Consider the following 24,996-nt stretch of genomic DNA (forward strand, 5'->3'; position numbering starts at 1 on the left):
GTTGGGGCAGGGGTCTTTACTGTGGTTTCCGAGGTGGGGAACAGGCTGGCAGGACCAGCAGACTGTGACCTCAGCATCCCTGGGGCCCAGGGGCTGCCCGGGGTGGGGTTTGGACAGCGTGAGGGGCCCTGAGTGTGAGAGCCGAGAGTGCAGGGGCCGCAAGGACTGCATGGTTGGTGTGGATCTGAGAGCTGTGCTCTAGGCGGAGTCCTTTTCTCTAGGAATTGACTCCCTGGCAGGGCAGCCTGTCCCTCCTGTGCCACCGAGACCCCAGATGCCGGAGCAGCAGAAACAGACACAAGAAAAGAGTGAGCTCAGCCCCGAGTCCAGCGGCGTGTCTCCACGGGGTAGCTCCCGTGTCCCGACCTCGGGGAGCCCCTGGGCTCCGTTCTCTCCTCCCTTCCCAACCAGGCAAACATCTCACCCCACTTCTCACTGGGGTGGCCCCACGCTGGAGTCCCACCCCCCTTCTAATGCAGGTGGCCGTCGTGGCTGCCTCACCTGGCTCCTGGGAGCACCACCCAGAGATGGGGGTGACGGTGAGTGTTGGGGGCGTGGAGGGTCGCTTTCTGCAGAGCTGGCTCCCTGCCGTGGTTTTGGCCCCCGAGACCCCGTGTGGATTCCCAGCGTCCAGCAGCAAAGCCACCAACGTCCAGGGTCCCCTGCACCCAGCCCGGCACTGCATTTGGAGCTCAGAGGCAGTAACTCTCGGTGCATCCATTCCCTGCATCACCGTCGGGGCCGTGCATCGCCCTCTAGTGGCCGGCTTCTTTTTCACGCAAGTCCTGCTGAAGCCGCTGGCAACCAAGCCACTGGGGGAGCCTGCGGTCTTCACCTGTGGCCACTGTGACCGCAGGAGGGGATGCTTAGCGAGGGTCCGGACACAGCTGCCCTCCCCAGGTGGTCGTCCTCCGTCAGGGCTCACATTCACTGAGCAAACGCTGTCCTCGCCATCCTTTCACACTCCTGCAGCAACCTTGGCTGACACTGCTGGTCTCCGAGTTAGCGGGGCCCAGACACAGGGGTGGTCGCCCAAGGCCACAGGCTGGTGGTTGCCCGGGCCGGGCTCGCTCCCAGCGCGGGTCCCGCCTGAAGCCTGGCTCTTGGTCTGGCCTCCAGGGCTTTCAGACAGAAGCCACCCGTCTAACGACACGCATTTGTGGCGGAAGGAAATGGAGGGCAGGCGGGTTTGCATCACCCAGCTGGGCCGACTCTGGCCCGGCCCTCTTGGGGAAGCACCTCGGAATTCTGGGGTCTACGCCCCTCTGTGTGGCACCCGGCAGCTCCTGCCCAGCCGGCCGGCGCCCATCCTTCCAGGGGTCAAGTTGCCCGCAGCCGGCCTGCTCGCAGGTGTTGCAGGCCGCTTGGTTGGCTGCCCCGGGTGGTGCTGGGCACCCAGGGTTTCATCCGGAAGGAGCAAGACTCGGCCCCCAGGCCCTGCGACTGGGATGTGCGCCCCCTGCAGGCTGATATTGGGAGAGCGCTCTTTAGAACTGCTGTCTGCAAAGGATCTTTAAACTTGTTATTCATGTTACCCTAAATTTTTTTAATTACAAAAGAAACACCTGCTCAACATACAGTTCTTTGAAAATATGAGGAAGCATCAAGAAAGAAGTAAAAACCACCCAGATGCACCCCCGCAGCCCGGGAACGTGGGCATCAGGCCAGGGAGATTCACCCTGCAGTCTAGCTGTTGAGCATTTACACCCACCTGCGCAGCGCCTGGCACCCTGCTCCGACCTCAGGGTGCGTGGGCTTGGCTGTCTCGGGACTCGAGGATATGTTACTGGTGAGGTCAAGGCAAGGCCCTGGGGGGATGGCCGTCCCCAGTGAGAGGACAGCTGCTTGGCAGAGGAGCCGGTCTGGTGTTTCCACACGCCTTCATGCACAGCTGTGCCCACGTGACTGGCCCACGTGGGGCGTCTCGCTCTCTCCCTCCCTCCGAGATTTTGTCTGATTCTGTTTTAGAAGATAAGTGAGATTTCCTTCTTGCATTGTCAGTAGGATATACTTGGCTGAGTATTACACAGACTGGGATTGCAGACAGCCCCCTCAGCATGACCTGGGTCACCTGAGCTAGTGACTTACCCTCTCTGAGCTTATTTGCTAATGTCTAAAGTTTGCTGAGCTATAACTCATAAAGCTCTTGTGACAGTTAAATGACACACTACAGTGCCTGGCATCTAGTTAGTGCTCAGTAAGTGCTGGCCACGCCCCCACCATCATCATCATTGTCATCATCTTGCCATTCCCTCCTCTCATCCCCTGGCCACACTACCATCACCACCATCTGGCCACATCATCCTCCTCTCATCCCCTGGCCACACCCCATCACCATCAGGCCACGCCCTCCTCTCATCCCCTGGCCACACCCCACCCACCACCATCTGGCCACATCCTCCTCCTCTCATCCCCTGGCCACACCCCATCCACCACCATCTGGCCACGCCCTCCTCTCATCCCCTGGCCACACCCCATCCACCACCATCTGGCCACGCCCTCCTCTCATCCCCTGGCCACATCCCCATCACCACCATCTGGCCACATCCTCCTCCTCTCATCCCCTGGCCACACCCCATCACCATCAGGCCACGCCCTCCTCTCATCCCCTGGCCACACCCCATCACCACCATCTGGCCACGCCCCTGCTGTCCTCATCATGGGGAGTGTCTGGTTTTGTCTCTAAGAAATGGTACTTGACAGTCAGAGCACTTAACCAGTTTGCTCTCAGGCCTTCATGCAGATCTCATTTGATTTCTGCAACAATTTTTAAAGGACGTTTTATCGTTTGATCTTAATTTTGTTGTGGTTGCTGTTTATTGCTTACTGTTTTCTAATGCGGGGTTTTAACCCTAAGGAAATTGCAGTCTTTGGTTACTGCTCCTCTCCTCCCTCCCTCTTCTCACTGGGCTCACCCCCCACCCCCATCCACCCCCTCCCACCCCCGTTTACCCTCAGCCCTGGGCTCCAGGCCCTTGGTGCTTTCCCTCACCCCACGGTAAGGGGGCAGGCCCCCGGGAGGTCTGCTGATGGCGCTCACAGCACGGTGTGGCTCCCAGTCTGTGTGGGTGCTGTGTGTGTTACCGTCTCCCAGGGGTACCCGCAGCCCTTCGAGGGCAGGGCTGTGCATCTGAGCACCCTCCACGCCCCTGCGTACATGTTGGCTGGGTGGGTTGACCTCCAGAAGGCATGGCATCACCAGTATGGACTCTGGTCTTCTTCCTTTACCTTAGGGTTTTCCTAGTGTGCTGGGGTGCTGACAGCTGGGGTGCTGACAGCTGGGGTGCACACCGCATCCACGGAAGCTGGGACCAACGGGAGCACAGGCTTGGGCAGAGAGCCCCTGAGAGCTCCGACGGCCCCCACCGGGAGTGGCCAGTCCTAACAAGAGTGGGCATCTCATTCAGGCCACAGTGATGGGCAGATGTAGCCTCAGGTCAGGGAACAGCGCCACTGGCCTCCTGGGGTGGAGGCATCATGAATGGGCCTGGAGATGGCGTTCCCACAATGCCTACGGAGGGTTAGTGTGGCCCAGTTCACGGCCATCAGTGTGGGGGCCTCACTGTGGACACAGCACGCAGCTGTTACCTGCATCTTTGCAGATGAGGACCCCTGGATCTGAGAGCCTGGATCCCCCGGCTGCCAGGTGGAAGGACCAGAGCCTGGGGGCCCCTCCCTGGCCCGTGCTGTTACTCCAGACCCAATCCTTTGCTCCCAGCCCACATCTCAAGCCACTGAGCCCCTGGGGCCCTGCGGGGAGAGCTGAGCCATGCAGCTGGGGGTCTGCTCTGTACTGACCTGGGGGTCAGATCTGCACCTGAGGCCCCACGCTGCCCAGATGAGGAACGTTCCCTCTGGAGAAGTCAGCAAGGTCGCATTTCACGGTGGGCCTCCAGGGGGACTGAGGACCACCGAGCCACCGTCTTCACAGTCAGCCCCGACTCCTGGGGCTGAGGGCAGAGGAGACGCCACAGGGAGAGGGCGTCGGTGATGGCCCCGGGACCAAGGTGGAGGATACACCTCCTCGCCTCAGTCAGAGCCCGTGTTCTGCTGTAGTGACTTAAGCTGAGTCTTCAGGGACCTCTTGTATCCAGAAATCACATTTTAAAGCAGTGGGGTCCATGGGGAAAGCTGGGGGGCATCCCCTTAGACGTCAAAATACTGGGACCTTTCCTTTTGGAATTCTAAGCATCACATCTCTTATGTCACTTTTCAGCCTGAACCTCACAAAGTAGTTGACCTGAACTGATTGTATTGGTTTATTAAAGGCTGTGGTAACAAAGTCCCGCAGCCCAGGCAGCTCAGACAACAGTCCTGGGGGTGGCGGGAGTCCGAGGCCCAGGGGTGGGCGGGGCCGGCTCCTCCTGGGGCCTCTCTTGGCGTAGAGATGGCCGTCTTCTCCCTGGGTCTTCACGTGGTGTCCCTCTGTGTGTGTCTGTGTCCTGATCTCCTCTTATATGGACACTCATCATGTAGGATTCAGGCCCACCCTAGTAACCTCATTTTACCTTAATCTCCTCTTTAAAGACCCCCATCTCCAAATGCAGTCACGTTCTGAGGTGCTGGGGCTTAGGGTTTCAACATACGAATTTGGGGAACAGAGCTCAGGCCACAACACTGATCAGAGCAGAACTACCCACTTTTTGTGGTTTGCGCTGCAGTCCGTACACTCATGGCCCAGTCCCCTGACTCCCCGTGGGGCCGCCAGCATGACCACCGCCAGCCATTGAAGACCCGGGAACGCAGGGCCACAGAGCAGCCAGTGGCTCCGCGGGGCATGGAGTGTTTCATGTGTCTGGGTGAGGGGCCTGCCGGTGCCTAAGCTGGGGTGACGACCGTTGTAGTCTGACTGTTCAGCTGTGCGATCTCCAGCTCACGTTGCAAAGCACATGTTGTAGGAGAAATGCCTGTGTGGTGGGGACTTAGATAATTTTGCTTGTGGCACCGAACCAAGCAGAAACATTTGCAACGCAGTGAACTTCGCATTGCTCCAGTTGAGTTGCACAACCCCAGGGGGCGTTGTTTCATTTGCTGTAAATTCAGGCTTGAAGGGTCATCACAACAGGTGTCCAGCAGGTGGCAGTGAAGCGCTTGAAGGAAGGAGCACCCTTGTCCCTAATTTACGCAAATTACGTGTTTGGCCTGTGACGGGGGACACCCAGCATAGCTGGGGTGAATCCCAGATCTCGTGGGGCACCGCCTCCAAGTGCACGTGCCCGGAGATTTGCAGGCAGGAGACGTGCGTTTTCCAGAAGGCATCTCAGACAGAATGGCTAAGCGAGTTTGAGGCATGCTGTTTTGTTTTCCATTCTGGTTACTCTCTGGCGCTGTCAGTCCTTTTAATCTGTCTCCCAAGGGCCAGAAAGCACAACACCTCTTAAAAGAAAAAAGGACGGGGGTTAGCACGGCTTATCTTGGGGGAGGACAGGTTCTTACTTTGGTAAGCTTTGAGGTCTTTGTGTTAAGCAAGTACTAATTTCTTTTTTTTTTTTTTTAATTGTGAGTGACTATTATTTCAATTTCAGGCTTACAGAGGAGTTGCGGGAACAGGACAGAGAACTCCCACATACCCTTCACCCAGAGGCCACATCTGAGTCTTTCCCCTTGTCCCAGTAATCGCCCTCATGGTCGTAGCGGCCAGTCCGGGACCCTGCGTGAGCCCTTCCGCCTGGGAGACGTCATCCGTCTTCCCTCGATTCTCTCAGGGACTGTGTTGAAGGCGGCGGGGCTGGTCCTGCGGGAGGCTGTCCCCCAGACTGGGTTTGCTCGCTGCTCCCTCACGATGACAAGCGGGACGCGCGTTCCCGCGGGAGCGCCGGGGAAGGGACGCGCGTTTCCGGCAGTGCGTCCCCCCGGGTGGTGCGTGGTGGCCGTTTGCTGTCACTGGCGACGTTCGCTCTGACCACCAGCTTGGGCGGACTTGGCGGGGCCTCCACTGCAGCTCCTGCTTCCCTTTCTGGTTGGTGTTTTCTGGGGTCTTCACACTGGGAAAACCCCTCTTCTCACCCTTCTCTCTCCTGGTGGCGTCGGTGTCCGCTGGAGTTTCCTGCCTGAATTAGGCAATTAATTGCTAAATGGAGATTTTCCGCCCCGTCCTTGTCTCGCACTAATTAGTTGGCTGCCTGCTACCAGGAAGAGCTCTCTCTTCTTGTCTGTCTGTCCCCTTGTTTACAGCGATGCGGTTTCGTGGATTTCTGTTCATTCAACGGGTCGACGATCTGTTAGTGTTGTCCCTCTTGGGGCCCGTGGGCGCCCCTTCAGCATGGCCTGTTTGTCCTTTGGCCCTGACCCCATCCTTTCTTGAGCACGTCTTTGCTTCTCGCTCAGCAAGGTGTGCCAAGCTCATCTTGTTCTTTTTCCGCCTCGGCGCTGGAGTCGGCCATTTCCCTGAGGAGACCTGGTCTCTCGGAGCACAGAGCGGGGTTTAGGACCCAAGGCCCGGGCGTTGAGCGTGCTCGCCACTCCCGGGCTGCTGCTGACCCCAGGCCGTCTCAGGCACGGGAGCTGGGGACCTGTGTCCACGTGGGTCTGCACATTTTCGTCTTTGCTTCTCTCTGTGTTGGAAACCATGTGCTCTTACTGGCACCGTCCCCAGAGTTCATTCTGGTTTTCTCCTGCACGTCGTTGGTGGCTCCCTTCTCCACCAGTGGGAAGCCTGCTCCCTGCTCCTCCTCTACGGGCCTGTTGCTCAGCCCGCTGCACGCAGCCCGGCTGCTGGCCCGTCTGGCCGCCACCTCCCTCGGGCCCCCTCACCCCTCCTCGCCCACCAGGCTGCCGCGCCAGCAAGCACAGCTCCTGTCAGGTAACAACCGTGGTTCAAAAGAGGAGACTAGCAAAGAGGATCCTTTAGAAGAGTGAATGGCACACTGCACCACTGTGGGGCTAGGGGAGGTTTTATTTTTGTTTCAGTGTTTGTCTGAATTCGTTTGGCTTTGTTTGTTTTAAAACAACGGGCTGGGAGAGAGAAGACTGGAGCGGGAAGGAGGCCCTCGGGGGTCTTTCCCTGGCAGTCTGCTCAGAGTTAACAGCTCTGTTTTCCTTCTTAGCACTGAGCCTGTTGTGGCTCTTGGTAAGAAGAGGGTGGCGCCATCCCGAGGGTGTGACGCAAAGCCTCGCGATTTCAGGTTAACTGAGGGAGGGCGGGCGAGGAGCCCAGGCTGGTTGCTCAGTGTCCTCACACTCACACGGCCCCCTCCGTGCTGACGACAGGGTGTCTCGGCTGCGCCGCGGCACAGTCCTGCCTCCTGGAGGCCCTTTGGCGGGAGCTGGTGAGCTGGGCTCCTGAAATTGAAGGAACAAAAATCCCAGTTCAGACTGGTTTAAGGGGAGAATGAAAATTATGCCTACACTGTGTCCTAAGGAGTCCAGGCGTGGTCGTGGCTGAAGGGGTTCACGCGGCGTCACCTTGGGGTGGGGGGTGGGGGGGTGTGTGTGTCTTGTTTTCTCTCCTTCCTGTGACTCCCTCGCCTCTGTTCCCCTGTGTTGGTGGCCCAGCGGCTCTGGGCTCCTGTGGCTTCTTTGCCGGCCATCCTGGGGGAAAGAGAATTCCACTTTCTCAGTCGTTGCAGCAAATGTTCCGGCCTCAGTCGTCAAGGGCCCCGAGGGCCGCATGGGCATCCGCAGCCCAGTCTGTCAGGAGTAGAACGTTCTGTGCCGGCTGCGGGGGCACGGCCGGCCCCCCGGGCCTCTGGGAGCGGGTTCGGGTGGCCCCTGAAGGAAGATGCAGGTGCTCTTGTCCCAAGAAGGGGGTGAGGGGGCGGGCAGGTAAAAGCACTGTATCTATGGTGACGATCTGCTCTATAAACGGAGGAGATGATTTTATGGGAGGCACAGAGGTTGTGAGTTACTCGGGGTTTTGTTTTTTTTAAGCTCATCCAGTGTATGGTTCCCATATCTTGCCTGTCATCCGTCCTCAGTGTTAATTGGCGAGGTGTAGCTGCTTCTCGTGGACTGGGCAGAGGTCAAGTTCCCTCGATCTGCCTCAGTGATCAGAAAGGCAGGGTTAATGAGCACCCCTTCCTCTGGTTACTGTGCAGCCCGGCCCCGACCCCCCACCGCTGCCTGTCCCCGTGTGGCCACTGTTTCTTCCCCACTGGGTGCCTCCCCGCCCTCCCTGTGAGCCGTGTGGGGTCAGGACCCCCGTTTCCTTGCCTTTCACATCTCCCCATCCAGGTTGTTGCCCCGTCCCCGGGATGGCGGGTCTCACGCCCTCGCGCTGCCTGTCGCTGGGTGTCTGGGAGGTGGCGGTGGATGGGGTGGGTCTGCTGGCTAAGACTTGCTGCCCGGGTCAAGGGTTGCCCCAGCATCGAGCAGTGTCTGGTGGACCCTCTGCCTGAGTGGGACAGCAGTGCCCGGTCACAGTGCAGGGCCGCCCGGCTCCCTGTGAGCAGCACTGGGGGGTCCTTTCAGGTCCCTTATGCACGTGACTCTCGTGAGAACCCCGTGAGGAATAGGGTTTCTGTTTACACATGAAGACACAGGCTCAGAGTGAGGTTCAGGGAAAAGGGGGCCTGATCCAATTGACCCCAGAGCCTTGTTGGCTCACAAATCACACATCACCCCTTAGAAGGGCCCAGGAAAGGGTAAATCACACTGTGGGGCTGCTCCCGCCCCGTGCTCTCTTCCGGGTGGGTTACAGTTTGAAGCAGTAACCGGATGCCCCTTGCCCGGAGGAGGGCAGGCAGGGTCTCTGCCCAGGACACAGCCGGGTGCCTGCACCTCTCCGGGCTGCTTTCACGCCTCCTCCCAGGGCGGGGAGCTTGGGTAAGCAAGGCCAGAGATGGAGCATCCTGGATTACACTTGCTGGGGCTGGTTCCTGAGGCCGGAGGCGAAGACACGCCATGGGTCTCTCTGGGCTTCCTGTCCCATGGTTCTGAATGGGAGGAGCTGGGTGCTGCGGGGACCACCTTGCAGAACCCCCGTCAAAGAGCTGAACACAGTCCTCAGACCCATCACTGGCTCCGTCTGATCCCCACCCAGGGATGCTGACGTGCGAGGCCTGTCTAGAGTGGGGGCAGGGGTCGGGCCGTGTTGACCACACGGTTGGTTCCGGGGGAGGCGGCTGCGCGCCTGGGGCTTGGGGCGTCCCGGGCGGCGTCCAGCCTCACAGCGTGGACTCTCGTTTCAGGCCTGCAGGTACGGGCACGTGCAGCACCTGGAGCACCTGCTCTTCTACGGGGCTGACATGGGGGCGCAGAACGCCTCGGGGAACACCGCGCTGCACATCTGCGCCCTCTACAACCAGGTCAGTGAGCCGGGTCGCGCCCCACGCCCGCCCCCAGCGCGCCGACGCCAGGACCGGGGTCGCGCTGTGCTCTTTGCAGGGGCAGCGTCTGCGTCCGCGTCCGCGTCCGCGTCCGCGTCCGCGTCCGCTCCGGCGGCCTCGCGCAGCCCCGCAGGTGGGGCGGCTCAAACAGCAGACGTGGCTTTCTCGCAGTCCTGGGGGCCAGGAGCCTGAGGTCGGGGTGCCGGCCTGCCTGGTCCCTGCAGAATTCCAGTCTCTCTTCCCGGTTTGCAGCCGGCTGCCTTCCCCCTGTGCCCCCATGCGGTGGAGAAAAAGAGCTCTGGTGTCTCCTCTCACAGGCCACTAATCCCATCAGATCAGGGCCCCTCCCTCACGACCTCACTTAACCTAACTGCCTCCTGAAGGCCCAGCTCCCAGTGCAGTCACGTTGGGGCTTAGGGCTTCAGCACAGGAATCTGGGGAGATGCAAGCATTTGGGGCATGGGGGGGGGGTAGGTCTCACCTGCTTCTTTGAGAATGGTTATTCCTGTTGCAGAAGAGGAAGTGGAGTCGGGAGGTGAGAGGTGCGGTCCCGGGACGTGTCGGGGCTGGGCACAGGAAGCCCGCAGAGCTGAGGGTGCAGACTCTGCAGTACAGTGTTACGCATACCCCTCGGCGGGTCCTGGGTGGGGAGGGGTGCAGCTGACAGAGCCCCGGATACCATGATGGCACCCCGCCAGACCTCGATGGGGCCACTGCACGTACAAACACGTCCCCAGCAGGCTTTCTCGTTTTAATTGTGAAAACACATATAAAACATAACCAAAACTTGCCCATCTAGCTAATTTTAAGTATGCCGTTCAGTGATATTAAGTGCATTCACGTTGTATGACCACTGTCACCATCCATCTCCAGAGCTTTCCATCTTCCCAGACTGACACTCTGTCCCCACTGCACACTCAGTCCTTCCCCGCCATCCCCAGCCCCGGCCCCCACCGTCTACTTCGTGTCTCTGAGAACGACAACCCTAGGGACCTCTCGGGAGAGGAATCCTGCAGCATTTGTCCTGCTGTGTCTGGCTTCCTTCACTGAGCTTCCTGACTTCAGGGTTCATCCGGGCTGTAGCCTGTGTCTGGATTTACTGCCTTTTTAAGGCTGAATAATATTCTGCTGTCTGGATGGACCACATTCTATCCATTCATCCGTCAGGGACATGGGTGGCCCCCACCTCTGGGCTGTTGTGAGTAGTGCTGCTGTGAACACGGGGGTGCAGAGACCTCTTCAGGACCCCTCTTTCACTTCACTTGGAGCCTCGACGTGAACAGTTTAAATACAAAGCCCACACTCTTCTGTGTCAGACGGACTGAAAGCAAGGCGAGCCGGACATGAGTGTGTTCAGGAAGCAGTGATGGGGGGGTGCGACCGCTGCCCTCCCTGGGGCTGAATCCCAAATGGAGGGGTGCGCCCCGTGCTGAGGGAGCACCTCGCTGCCACGTGGGGAGTAACTCGGGGAAGCCCCTGGTCCCCTCTCGAGGCAGTGGGGAGGGCTGAGCCGGCGGCAGGGCTGGTGGAGGACGTGAGGAGGGGCCGGGCTCCCTGGAGACGGGCGGGGCACTGCTCCAAGGGGCGAGGCCAGCTTCCTTGGTGCCCGAAGCCACGGCTGTTCCAGCCGTCCCTGGTGGCAGGCTCTGCTGCCCTGTTTCTTCCGTTCTTCTCGTTCTCTGATTTCAAGGAGCTTCAGGTCTGGGGGGTGGGGAGGTGTGGACACTCCATGGAACAGCCCAGCAAAGAGGGGGTCAGGGGATCCACACCCTGGAGGAATAGTGAGGAGATCGTGGATTAGGGTGACTGCTGGCCCCCACCCCAAGCTGTGTCCACTCTGCTTGTCCCCTCTCTGCCATCAAATCCAAAGTAATGATTCCATCTTTGTGAGTGAAATCTCCAGCCTTTGCCTACACCCAAGTCCTTCACCCTGCTCACTCCGTGACTGCCCCATCCAGGGTCCCCTCTAGCCTCTCTGAAGTCCCACTTTGATTCTACCTACTGCACCCTCTTGGATTCTTACCCTGGACAACTCCTATGCATTCTTCAAAACCCAATTTAGATATCTCATCCTCAGTCAAGCCTTTCTTTGAGGAGCCCCTGGTAGAGTTAGCTGTATTTTTCACTCTGCAGCCCTTGGCAGTACAGCCAACATGAAGGACCAGGCCATGAATAGGCCTTTCCTGCTGTCCCTTCCCCCTTGGTCCCACTTTCTCGGGGGCATAAACTGCCATATTCCAGGGTGTCCTGTGCCTGGCGCAGGAGAGCAGCTTGGCCGCGTGGGGTTGGGGGAGTGACTGAGCCGGGCTTCAGGGAGTATTCTGAGAGCCCCTGGCCACCATCCTAACAAGGCATATTGAGGGGATTTGCATGCAGCTGGGCACTCGGTGCTCCTCGGCGCTGGATGCCGGAATGGCTTGATGAGCCTGGAGGTGTCTTCTCAGCTGCACTAGGAAAACACACGTCAGGAGGCTTGGTTTTGGCTGGGAAAACATCTGCTCCAACATGTGCTTCCTAATTATTGCCTCAGACGGGAAGAACGTGCCTTCATTTTCCCCAGTAGATTTTAAGCATATTTTATCATTAAAAAAACCCCAGGAAACCAAAGAGAAAAAGTATGTTTTCTGTCACCTGAAATAATGGTGAAATAATGATGGTCTCTGAGGGTGTAACCTTTTTAGTAGAAAAGGTTAAGACGTTTGGGAGTCTGTATCCCGGGTTATTAACTGGGCTGGATTCGACCGATGTCACTCTCTATGCTCTGGATCTGTCCCCACCCGTCGGCTGATGGCTTCAGGCGGGCCCAGAGGTGCCCTCCTCCCCCCTCCACCGCCCAATGCCTTAGGTTAGCGGGTCCAGCAGGCTTTTTCTGCCAAGACCCCTTATTAAATATTCCAGCTTCTCAGACCACGTGGTCTTCTTCATAGCTCCTCAGCTCTGCCGCCACAGACACTGTGCAGGTTAATGCGGGAGGCTGTGTGCCAATAAAACTTTATTTATAAAACAGGCAGTGGGCCAGTTTAGCCTGTGGGCCCCAGTTGGCCAGGCCCGGGCGTAGAAGGCTGCATCTGCCCCTTCTCCAGACCTAAGTTAAGGACAGACTCCTGGCTCCAGGGCCGAGTGACTTCCTCCCCACGCACCAGGGAGCCCTTGTCGGGGTGAGAGCTGTCCCCACTCCAGGGTCCTGGTGCCATCGGGGCCAGCCTGCTGCTGTCCAGCCCCACCCATCTGTCCCTCCACTGCAGCATGGGGTAGAGATGCCTGGGGGCACCTCTGTTTTGGACACCCTGCCTTGCATTATGTCCCAGGGTCGTTGTGGAGGGTCACAGGCTTGCTTTTGGTGGCCCCATGGCCCTGGACAGGAAGTCAGCAAGTGTTCTGGGGTCCAGCCCCATGAATCCCTCATGCCTCTGCCTGGGATGCTGCTGTGGCCTTTTTCTTTTCTCTCAGGCACCCCCTGCCCAACCGTTGAGATGTCTCACTGAGGTAGTAAGAGAGGCCGGTCCAGACGGCGACTCGAAGTGATTCAGGGACACACAACTCCGAACACATCAGCATCCTCCGGGAGCTCACAATGAACCATCCAGGAGGGATGGAGGGCCCCTGGCCTTTGTCACGCACCCCACACAAGCTTTCCTAACCTGAAGCCCTGTCCTCCCTGAATCACCAACCTGCCGGCCTCCTCACTGTGTCCCCTTCCTCTTGCTATACACACATGGGACGTGTGTGGCTGCGTGAGGCCGGCTCAGGGCCAACAGAAACTGCTGTGCAACCTCAAGCAGAAAGGGAGGTCGTACCAGCCACTCTGGGGAATGATGTTGGGAAAGAGATGGTCCCAGGGTGGGGACACAGTGCCTTCGAGTCAGGATATGAGTCAGAGAAGGGGATTAAGAAGCAGCCTTAGTTAGGTACAGTTGCAAGGCAGGGAGACGTGGCAGTCTGGGTTCTGTGGGATCTAAACCAGTACCTTCCTGTGCTGTCTTGGGCAACCTGCTTGTCTTCCTTGGGCTCTGAAATCCCTCTTCTGTAATGTGCAGATAATTATACCTAACTCTCAGGGTTGCTAAGAGGCTTAAAATAGAAGACAAACATATGGTATGCCTGGCACACGGCAGAATCTCAGTTAAAGTGGCTGTAATGGTTTTGATAGTGATGGTGACAATGATGGTGATGCTGGTGATGGTGATGATGGTGATGGTGATGAGGATGATGGTGGTGATGATGGTGATGGTGGTGATGATGGTGGTGGTGATGGTGATGATAAGGGTGGTGATGGTGTTGATGAGGGTGGTGATGATGGTGATAATGATGGTGGTGGTGGTGGTGGTGGTGATGGTGGTGGTGATGATTGTGATGATGATGATGGTGGTGATGATTGTGATGATGGTGGTGATGGTGATGATGAGGGTGGTGATGGTATTGATGACGGTGGTGATGATTGTGATGATGATGGTGGTGGTGATGATGATGGTGATGATGATGGTGGTGATGATTGTGATGATGATGATGATGGTGGTGGTGATGATGATGGTGGTGATGGTGATGATGAGGGTGGTGATGGTGGTGATGAGGGTGGTGATGATGGTGGTGATGGTGATGATGAGGGTGGTGATGGTGATGATGAGGGTGGTGATGGTGTTGATGAGGGTGTTGATGATTGTGATGATGGTGGTGGTGATGGTGGTGGTGATGATGATGATGATGATGGTGGTGATGGTGATGATGATGGTGGTGATGGTGTTGATGAGGGTGATGATGGTGATGGTGCTGGTGATGCTGGTGCTGCTGTTAATTTGCTTACCAAGCTTCTCATTACATCTGAAAGCATCAGGTTTATGGATTGATGTGTGTGTTGTGTCAGTTTCAGGCAGACCTCAGCTGCACACTTCCAGTAAGGCACACTGTGATAAGAAAAGTCTCTCTTCTCCTCTTATGAAATCAACTAATCAGGGCTTTGATGTAAGCAGCAAATTGCATCTAATCTGCTGACTCCCTCAGCCCGCTGCTGGCTCTCCAGGGGCCCCAGAGTAAGGGACACAGCCTGGTGTTTGTTTTTCTACCCTAGATGGTGAAGGCAGGGAGCGAGTTTTAAGTATGTAATGTTACTCGGCCAGGCCAGTTGATCTGGAAGATAGAGAATAAAGCCCGCCTCTCTGGAGCAGACCTCTTGATCCTGCTGAGAGCCAGGGGAAGAAGCGACAGGCTGTGCTCTGTTTGCGTCTCTGTATTCTTGCCGGCTTCCCACCCAGCACTCGTCAGGACGGTAGCTGACAGGGGTCTCCATGGGGGATCACAGGGGTAATAAACCTCTGAAATTGAGAGTCTGTGGAAAGACGTCCAGACAGCCCCTCCCCTCAGATCCCCCCAACCAGCCTCTGGTGGCCACTGTTGGTTGTCACTCCCTGTGCAGTCCAGGAGGTGCCGGTTGGTCCGGAGCAGATCAGCTGGTAAAAAGTCAAAGCTGGGCTCCCACCCCACCCTGTATTCTCCTCCCCCAGGCTTTGGGGACAGGCTCCTATCACCCCTCGATGGGGCAGGATGGGGCCCCCTGGGCACCAGGCAGTCATGCACCCTGGTGTGTGTGGGGCGTGGTCTTTGGGGCATCACCCTTAAAGGAGGGTCCGTCTGTGGAGCCAGGTTCCAGCCGGCCCTGATGACATCAACGTCTCAGCTCCTTGCACTTTTACTAATTGCTTGCATCTCGGCTCTGCTCGGACTTCTGTCTGCCTAGACAGACTTGTTTCAAGAGATAATTCAAACTGGAAATGAATTCCTAACTTAGAATTTGGCGTATGGAGTAGTTCACGTCTGTGATGTTTGAGCGGAGATCAGCTCGATGCAGTGGAAATCAGAGCCCTGGGGGCAGAGGGTGGGGGTTTAAAATCCGGAGTTAAAGCCGTGGCCACCGTGCAGACAGGGCAGTTTGGGGCAAAGTAGTCAGAGCCCCGGTTTTGGCCTCCTCCATCAGGCCACGTGCGCACGCACAGACGCCACTGCCTCTGCAACTGCCCCGGCTGCACACCCATGTCCGCCTCCATTCCTCAGCCCGTCTACACTGCCGATCTCGTCCCAATGCTGCTGGGCCCTCAGCCTCCGTGTTCCCACCTTTGTTCTCACAGGACGCACAATCAAACTCCACCAGGCCTTGCTCAGGGCAGCAGGACACCCCCGAGGCATTGCCATGATCACATCACTGTCCCCACCCAGCTCCACTTCTCAGTGGCATCTTCTCTTGGTGTCCAGACCATATACTCCGTTGCCTCAGTTCCCCCGACATGACCTCAGGCAGGCCTGCCTGGGTCCTTCGGTACCTTCTAGAAAACACCCGTGGCCTCGGTCAGCACCTGCCAAGTCACCTCTCCCCTGGGCTCTGGCAGCAATTTCCATAGCCCGGCTGACATCCCTGGGGAGACCGTGTGAGTGGTTCCAGTAACAGCTCCTCCTGCTGTGTAAATAGTGCCCGTCTCTCTGTGGCTCCAGCCTGAAGTCTGGGCGGCCCTCCTGTTCCTCATGATCTCTCTTGTTCCAGGTCTGGTCAGCTCCCTTCTGTCCCTTCCTGTCCTTGCCCTGGATGGCTGCATTCATCCCCAACCTACCTCCTGCCTCCCAGTCTTTACTCCCTGACTTTCCCCAGAACACCAGAGTGGCTTTATACCACACGGATCAGCCTGTGTCCCCTGTGATGAAAAGCTCCTTCATGTGAACCCGAAGACCCTTGTCCCCTGTCCAGCTCGTCTTCTGACCCCCCTTACTCCAGCTTCCTGCAGCCCCAGGGCCTTTGCACTTGCTGCTTTCATGCTGGGAATGCTTCTCCATCTGCCGCTTAGAACTCGGGGAAGGTCAAGGAGGCTGAAGGATGTCTATGTCCTACTAATAAGAAATGGGGGACGTGAAATGGATTTGTACACTGGATCCAGCTTGCTTTCTTTAGTTCAAGGAGTGTGGCTGCCTGTCACTCGAACATCAATACTTGAGAGAGGCAATGTTGATAGAAAGGAAAGTTGCTTTTAATTGAGATGCTGGCAATGTGGGGAGATGGTGGACTCAGCGTCCCCCTGAAAGTCCATCTCTGAAGGTTCTGCTCAGCCATGAAAGTTAAAGGGGAAAGGGGAAGTGATCTCAGTTAATCTAAGGTAGGCGGTCAGAGCTGCCACCACCCCACCACCGCTACGTGTGGGTGTGTCGACTTCTCGCGATCTTTTCTTTAAATGCTGTCTTGTTCAAGAGATTGCTGAAGGGGAAGCCAAGGAGGAGATCTGGTCGTCTGTTAATTACTTGCTCTTCGTTCCTACTTCTTTGATCTACAGAGAAAACCCACAGGTTAGACAAGGTATCCTGTGATCCGAAGATCCGAAAAGCAGGGGTGGGGTCGTCTGATTCAAAAGTTAGTTACAATGTTGCTAAAGTGACAAAGTGAAAGGGGTTTCCTGCTGAGGCGGTCTCCTGCAGAGAGCTACTTACACCGCCAGGGTGGAATCCAGGAACCGGTAGGTGCGTGTTCTGAACCGTGAAGCATCCGTCTGTGCACACAGACACACGCACACGTGAGCGCGCGCACACACACACACGGGGTGTCGCTGCTGTGAAGCCGTGTGACTCCTTGCCCTTCAGTTTTGAGATCCCTGTGCAGGACGGGCTCTCGCTTTGAAGTCTGGTAAATATCAGAGTGATGGCTTGTCCGCCTCGGGGTTGGTTAATATTGACTCAAAGTCAGCCCTCTGTGAGAGAGCCGAGGAGTTTTCTGGGATCCTGGCTGGATTCCTCCTGGGAGAGAGTGACTGGCAGTGCTGGCGAGGGCCTATTCTTAGCTTCATGGGAAATAAACATCCTTTCTGATGGGAATTTTCTGCGGGGATCCTTGGTGAGCAGTGGGGAGCGTCTGCAAGGAACTGCGGAGTCAGGTTCTTGCCTGGGTCCGGATTGGCCAGGATGCTCCTGGTGGCTGGGGATGGCCAGCTGGCTGGTCCTTCCAGGCTGCCCTCGAGCTGGGCCAGGGCACACTTAGGCCCTGTGCAGATTCAGTTCAGGGAGAGACCCCCCTGCCCCCACAAGGCAGCCTTCAGGTCCCCTGAACCCCCGCTGGGTCCCTCCCCACTTGCCACTCCAGGAATTCACGCCCTTCTGTCTTACCTGTGTCAACAAAAAATTAATCGGTTGATCTAAGAAAGAAATGGAAAGTTTTATTCTAGCCAAATTTGAGGATTATAACCCAGGAAAAGCGTCTCAGAAAACTCTGAGAACTGTTCTGCCTGTTAGAAATCATGGTTTGTATGAGTTTCTTGAGACACAGGGCTTTGCATCAGATGCATTATGGACAGTTCACGTAATCCACACCTAAGCGGCAGCCTGGGGGTCACGTGGCCCCTTACAAGCTCAAGGAGGAATGTTACCGTTAAGGAGTTGCCTTGCTGGTGCCAGGAGAACATTGCTCTTTATGGCTGAGCAGGTGTTCCTACCGACGGGGGAGGTTTGGTGGATCCATTTTGCAGGCACACTGTGCCCAGTGAGGGCAGAGAGGAGGCCAAAGGGCAGAGGAAAAACTTTATGTTTAAATTATTCTTGTTTTGCCATAAAATATGAATTTTATTTCACATCTGCACCTGCCTCACCCCAAATTCCACCTGCTGAAATTCCACCTGTCCTCCTGGCCCTGTGGCTGGGGCAGGGCCAGAAAGTTCAGGGGCTTGTGTTTGAATAGGACTCTGTTTACAAAACCTGCTGGGCAGGAGTTAAGACTCTGGAATAAAATGACACGACCCAGGGGGTGGTGGTATAGTTCAGTGGTAGAGCCCGTGCTTAGCATGCACAAGGTCCTGGGTTCAGTCCCCAGAACCTCCAGTAAAATAAATAAATAGATAAATAAATAAATCTAATTATCTCCATCCCCCCCCCCCCCCCAGAAAAAGTCTTGTAAAATGACACGACCCAGGAGGAGTCTTCACCGGCCTCCCTCCAAGGAGTGTGAACTCAGGCTGGGATCCTGGGCCCGTCACCACTTGAACTAATGAAACTGAGCAGGACCTAGTGGGGCCCCCACTTCTTGTTTGTAGGACACAAGCTTCATTCAGCCTCCTCACCTTCCCTGAGCTCCAAAGGGCAGATTCAAACAGCTGCCAATCAGGGAAGACGGGAGGAACAGTCAAGACACAGCAACGCAGCTATGAAAGCCGGGTCCTGGCTCCTCCTCAGGGGACACACGTGACACTACCCTGAGTTCTTCTGCGGGAACCAAGGTGGAGGATGGTAACTTCAGGCTGAGTGCGAGATTCCTGAGCCCCGCCCTGTTCCCTCCCCACCAGCCAATCAGAAGAAAGCCACACCCCACAGCCCTCTCCTCAGACATTGCCTGTAAAGGCTTCTCCCCCAAACCATCGGAGAGCGTGGGTTTTTCCAGCAGGAGCTGCCCATCCTTGCTCGGCCCTGCAGTAAACCTTTCTCTGCTCCCAACTCCGGTGTTTTGGTATGTTTGGCATCACGGTGCATCAGACACACAAACTTTCATTTGGTAACACATAATACCGGGGCTTCTCTTTTAAAATCCGGATTTAACTGTACCCTAAATATGAAAGATGTGTTTGCTAAGCATAGTTAAGTCTTTTAAATTTTTCTTTTTTGGGGGTGGTGGGGGGAGGAGGTTTATTTGTTTATTTAACGGAGGTGCTGGGGCTGGAACCCAGGACCTTGTGCGTGCTAAGCACGCGCTCTACCACTGAGCTCATCCTCCCCCACTTAAATTTTTTAAAATGTTTTTAGTTTCTTGAAGCATTCCCTGCATGCACGCTCGTGGGGAAAATGCAGTGTAGACAGTCTCAGGTTGCCCTAAGGCTCCCACCCCTAAACCATGGTGGGGCCCTGCCCACTGTGAGCCTGGGCCCCGTCTTGCACAACCACAGCTGTTCTGGACACAGCAGGGCTCCTGGCGAATGTTTCTCTCTGCTTGCTTTTTCTCTCCTAACCTCCACCTCCGAATAGGCTTCACACCACCCTACGGGGGCTGCCCCGCGGGCCTGAGTCTGCGGCCCCGTGTCCCTCAGCCCCTCCTCGGGGACCCACCCCAGTGTGGTCCCCGGGCCCTCTCTGGGCCCACAGTGGTCCACAGAGGGCAGCCTCCGTCCGTCCGGCCCACCCGCAGCAGTGCGCAGTCCTAATGTTACCCAACGCAGGTTCACGTGCCCGACGCACAGTGAGGCCAAACGGACGAAAGCGTCGGAGTTTGGAGCAGAGAAGGTTTACTGCAGGGCCGAGGGAGGAGGACGGCGGCTTGCACTTGAAAACGCCAAACCCCCGAAGGTTCCCAAGGCAGGTTTTCTTTTTAATAACTTTAAAACCTTTTTTAAAAAATGTATTTATTTACTTATTATCTATTTTTGTTTACCTTTTGGGTGAGGTAATTGGGTTTATTTTTAACTTATGTAATTATTTTAATGGAGGCACTGGGGATTGAACCCAGGACCTAGTGTGTGCTGAGTATAGCACTACCACTGAGCTACACCCTCCCCCGAGGGAAGGGTTTTTAAAGGTAACATTTGGGGTGAGGGCTGTGGGGTGTGGCTTGATCTGATTGGCTGGTGGGGAGGGAACAGGGCGGGGCTCAGGAATCTCGCACTCAGCCTGAAGTTAGCATCCTCCACCTCGATTCCCGCAGAAGAACTCAGGGTAGCGTCACATGTGTCCCCTGAGGAGGAGCCAGGACCTGGCTTTAACAGCCACACTGCTGTGTCTTGACTGTTCCTCCCGTCTTCCCTGATTGGCAGCTGTTTGAATCTGCCCTTTGGAGCTCAGGGAAGGTGAGGAGGCTGAATGAAGCTTGTGTCCTACAAACAAGAAACAGAGGACATGGGTGGATTTGTACGAGGAGGGGCCCCACAGGGTCCTGCTCGGTTTCGGGGGGAGCTGCTGGCCTGTCCTCTTAAGCAGCTCCCTAGGCGGGAACCTGGTTAGTTGCTCCACTGGCTCCTTCATTCAGCAGTTACTTCCTGAGCGTCCAGCCTGGGTGGCCACAGCTGTTGCCTCTGCTCTGGACTCTGCAGGTGGAGGTGGGCCAGCGGGCGGGCCCCGTGCTGGCGTGTGGCTGTGACTTGCACTGGGGCCCTGGTGTGGCCCTGCACCCACACGCACCTGATTGTCTAAATGCTCTTCCACAAGCATCATTTGCTCGTTCTTAACAGCCCAGCTGCGTCTGCTAGGCAGAGCACTCTTCCCATCAGTAAGCTTCTGATACCGGAGTGAAACAGGGGCGGGCACAGGAGGGCGGCCATGTCCCCGGTCTCGGACGAGTCCCTGGGATGCCCCCTACCAAGTGAGGGTCCTCGACCTCGCGCAGAAAAGAATTCAGAGCGAGCCACGGTTGAGTAAACGTAGATTTACTTAGGGAGATACACACTCCATAGACAGTGTGGGCCCCCCCCCCCAAGGCAAGAGAGAGGGGGCAGGGAGCAGCGCTGCTGGGTTTCATGTGCTAATGAGTGGGAGGAGCAGCCCAGCTGCTCCGGGGGAGGGGCGGGACTCCCAGGAACTGGGCCGCCGCCCTCTCCTTTGACCTTTCGTGGTTAGCCTCGCAACAGTCCTGGCACCTGTGGGGGCGCCGTCACCAGGCCAGGGCACTGCAGCGTGTGTAATGCGGCTCGAGGCTCCTGGAGCCGGAGGCTCCGCCTCATGGGCCTCCGCGTCTCCTAGGAGTTGCCTTTTCTGCCACCTTGGAACTTTCTGCTGCATCTTTACTTCAGTGGCTGTGTCCTTCCTGTCTCACTTCCACTAGTCTCTTTATCTGAGGGTGTTTGTCCCCACCCTCCTCCATAGGGCTTTCAAAAAGGGTGGCCCCTCTGGGCAAATAGTAGATGCTCACTAAATGGGCTTGAATAGACTCCTTTTCGTAGTAAGAACACACAAGAAATGAGCATTGGCTGCCTTTTAAAAACCATTAGAAAACACAAGTGCAGAAACCAATAATAACAACAGGTGCCTCCTGCTTGCTCCCTGAGCTTTCCTCCTTCCTGAGAAAGTAAATCTTGTTCATTGGTAACGACTTTGCAGACATATTCTTTGCTTTTCTATGATACAGGCTCTAACGTGTAAGTGAAATTAAGCTATATTGTTGTTCTGAGACTTACGTTTACTACTGTTGTTCTTGTCAGTTTGTATCAATCTACCCTGCCGCAGCAAAGAATGTTTTACAGGGGACGGTATGGAGATTTCTTAAAAAACTAAAACTAGACTTACTGTATGATCCAGCAATCCCACTCCTGGGCGTGTATCCAGAGAAAACTCTAATTTAGAAAGACACCTGCACCCCAGTGTTCACAGCAGCACTGTTCACAACAGCCAAGACATGGAAACAGCCTAAATGTCCATCAACAGATGACTGGATAAAGAAGCTCACACACAAACACACACACACACACACACACACACACACACACACAGGAATATTACTCAGCCATAAAAAAGAATGAAATAATGTCATTTGCAGCAATGTGGATGGACCTAGAGATGATCATAGTAAGTGAAGTCAGACAGAGAAAGACAAATATCCTATGATATCATTTATATGTGTGTCGACTGAAATAAATGCACAGCCTAAAAGTTGAGAGTTATGTTTTATTTGGCGGGAGGACGCAAGCCAGGATGACAGCCCCTCAGATGGCTCTGAGGGGCTGCTCTGAAGAGGTAGGGGAGGAGCAAGGATATACAGGAGCTTTACAACAGAGACCAGGTATTTGGAGCAATAAAAGATGACTTGCTATCTAAAGAAAGCCAGGCATCTCAAGTTAAAGAATGTAGTGCTTTTCTGTGTATGAGGAAGCAAACATTTGGGCTCAGTGAATTCATTCCTTTGACAAGCATCTGGCTATCTAGGGCCAGTATCCTGTCCTTTCTTATTCTGAGTCCCCTCAGAGGGCACCATGGGCGGGGCTGCAGGCTGGTCTTCCCTGGGGGGTGGCGGCAGCTGCTAATGACTTGATGGTTTCAGCATTCTTTGTTTACTGATACGGTTTGCAGTATTTTTCGTTCACATGTGGAATCTAAAAAAATGATACAAATGAACTTATTTACAAAATGGAAAGAGACTCACAGACATAGAAAACAAATTTATAGTTGCCAAAGGGGAAGCGGGAAGGGATAAATTAGGAGTTTGCAGATACTAACTATGATATATAAAATAGGTAAACAGCAAGGTCCTACGGCAGCACGCAGGGAGCTGCATTCAGTAGCTTGTAATAGCCTAAAAGGGAAAAGAATCTGAAAAAGAAGACATACATGTATAACCAAGTCGCCTTGCTGGACACCTGAAACTAGCACAACAGGGTAAATCAACTCCTTCAGGAAAAAAGGTTTTATTTGTAAAGAATGTTCTAGAATGATTCCCACTTTCCCCTCTTTTAGAACATTTTTGCCGCCTCCGGGTTTTCTCTTCCTTTCTTTCCTTTCGTGGTTTACTTACAGGCTTTAGATTATTGCATACTTTCTACCCACGTGCAAGGTTCTCTGTAGACAGACTCTTAGAAAGTGCAGTCATTCGCTGTGGGGCTGTATGTATTTTAAATTTTTATAGATTCTGCAAAGCTGCTTTCCAAGGTGTTTGCAGCGTTGAAGCTTCAGGGGACCGCGCGCGGGGCCGTCCACCTGCATCCGGCCGCTCCGCTGACTCTGCATCTTCATTTCTCTAAGTTCTTGTGAGCTCTTCCTCTGAGTGGGCTTCTCTGGAGGATGCTGGAGTCACCGCTTTACAGATTTCCTCTCTCCACTCTGCAGGACAGCTGTGCCCGAGTGCTGCTGTTTCGAGGAGGAAATAAGGAATTGAAGAACTACAACAGCCAGACCCCATTTCAGGTAAACAGGGGCTCAAACACGTGGGATGCTGTGGGTCCGTTGCCAGGGAGGAGACCCGCGTTCCTGCCCGTCCTCTCTGCATCTGGGCAAGATCTCAGCCGTTTGGTCCAGGGTGGGGTCTGTGTTTGGAGCTGTGTCCCTGGACCTCCATCCCGTAGCGCCCAGGCTGCCGTCCTGTTTCACTTCGCCTGTTCATACTGGTTCTTCCCGGTTGGACCAACCAGCATGACGGACGCAGCGATGCCCCTGTGTGGGGGATTCAGGAGGGCAGCTTGGGAAAGGCAGTGCAGACCTGGGTGTGCTGATCGTGCAGCTGTGGGGCAGTGCTGGCTCGCCGCCTGCCTGTGGACGGGGAGGGCTCCGTGAGATCTCCCGGGAGCTGACTTGCCGTCCACCCAGTGCCCCAACTCGGCCCCGCTGTCCCAGGGCAGAGGGTGAAGGACCGTGGTGTTCTGCTGTGGCTGGAGTGAAAAGCCAGGGTCCTGATTTTTTTTTAATTGTGGTAAAATGGATATTACACCAAATTGACCACTGTTACCATTTCGAAGTGTGTAATTCAGTGTCATAAGCAGATTCACAATGTTGTACTGGCATCATTTCTGCAGAGTTAAGGACCCTCTTGTCACCCCAAGGAGAACTCTGTACCTGCGAAGAGTCACTCCCTACTCCTCCCGCCCGAGGCCCCAAGGTGACCACTGATCTGCTCTCTGTCCCCGTGGACGGGCCCCCTCTGGGCACGTCACACGGATGGAGTCACACAGTAGCTGGTCTTGGTGGCCACCTTCTGACACTCAGCACTGTGCTTTCCAGGTGGGGCTTGTTCTTTCATGGCCGTGTAGCATCCCGTGGTGTGAATGGCCGAATTTTGCTGCAGCTGACCAGGTGATTTAGGATGAAAAAGAAATTTCTTTTGGCTAAAACTCTTGAGTTACAGAAATCCTTTTTGATCCTGAACACAGTCAGCTGTCTCCACATGAGCTGAAAATTGAGGTGACTGTGGTTCTTTTTCTTCGGAAGTGATTTTTGCGTCTTCTCGGGCTGAGAGAGGCCTTTGATTCAGAGCTGGCTTCTGCAGGTGACTGCACCAAGACTCGCCTCAGATTTTACTAATAGGCAGGGCTCGGTGTCTCCAGAGTGAATGGGCTGCTCCGCGGGGAAGGTCCTCTTCCCAGGGGGCCCCTCCCACCTCGTCGGGGGATGCGTCTGTCCCTTTGGGCTCAGGTGTGGCTTGGTGATCTTGATTTAAAGGCTTTTTTTGCCATTAAATAATATATTTTTGAGCCTTTTTTTGGAAGTCAAAACGTTGCTTTAATTGCTTAGAAAGGGGGAGGGTATAGCTCAGTGGTAGAGTGCGTGCTCGGCAGGCACGAGGTCCTGGGTTCCATCCCCAGTGCCTCCGTTACAAACAAACAAACAAACAAAACTAGTTACCCCCCTCCCCTCCCAAAAAATTGCTTAGAAAACGGCAGCTGATGTCCTTTGATTCATAGAAAGTGCTTGGATAACATAACAGTCATTTCTGCCCTTCTGGGCAGAGGCTGGTAACTGCCATATGGCGTCCAGAGAAGTGGTCATGCATGGCGTCCAGGCAAAAGGGCACGTAGCTGTCTTCCCAGTCAGTCCCCACTCCCGTCCCCACACCACGGGCAGTGACCACCTGGGGCGGGGACACCCCTCCTTCCGGGGCCCTAGCGGGAAGCTTAGCGCGTCCTCTGGGCTGCAGCAGGGCCACAGCTCAGACCCAAGGCCATCTGTCCCTATTTTGCTAACAGTCATCGATCAAGTGCTACCCATGGTTCTGGAGGACAGTTACGCAAACACGCTTGAATAATAGGACTCTGTCCTGCAGACGCTGCTCTTGTGATGCCCAGCACGGACCCCCCCGACGGCGCGTGCCAGG

At 55.6% G+C, this 24,996-nt stretch overlaps 1 protein-coding gene across 6 annotated transcripts in view; it reads left to right on the forward strand.

Moving 5' to 3' along the window:
- SHANK2 (SH3 and multiple ankyrin repeat domains 2) overlaps positions 1 to 24,996 on the forward strand; it is a 497,686-nt gene that overhangs the window by 117,266 nt on the left and 355,424 nt on the right. For 5 of the 6 annotated variants that reach the window (XM_074371523.1, XM_074371521.1, XM_074371526.1 and 2 more), the window contains exons 9-10: positions 9,129 to 9,245; positions 23,019 to 23,096. In XM_074371523.1, the coding sequence (XP_074227624.1) occupies positions 9,129 to 9,245; positions 23,019 to 23,096 (195 nt within the window). Of the gene's footprint in view, positions 1 to 7,181; positions 7,269 to 9,128; positions 9,246 to 23,018; positions 23,097 to 24,996 lie in introns of those variants that run through there. The other variant, XM_074371527.1, reaches the window with a different exon arrangement.

This window comes from Camelus bactrianus, chromosome 10 (genome assembly GCF_048773025.1).
Source record: "Camelus bactrianus isolate YW-2024 breed Bactrian camel chromosome 10, ASM4877302v1, whole genome shotgun sequence".
NCBI classification, from domain to species: Eukaryota; Metazoa; Chordata; class Mammalia; order Artiodactyla; family Camelidae; genus Camelus; species Camelus bactrianus.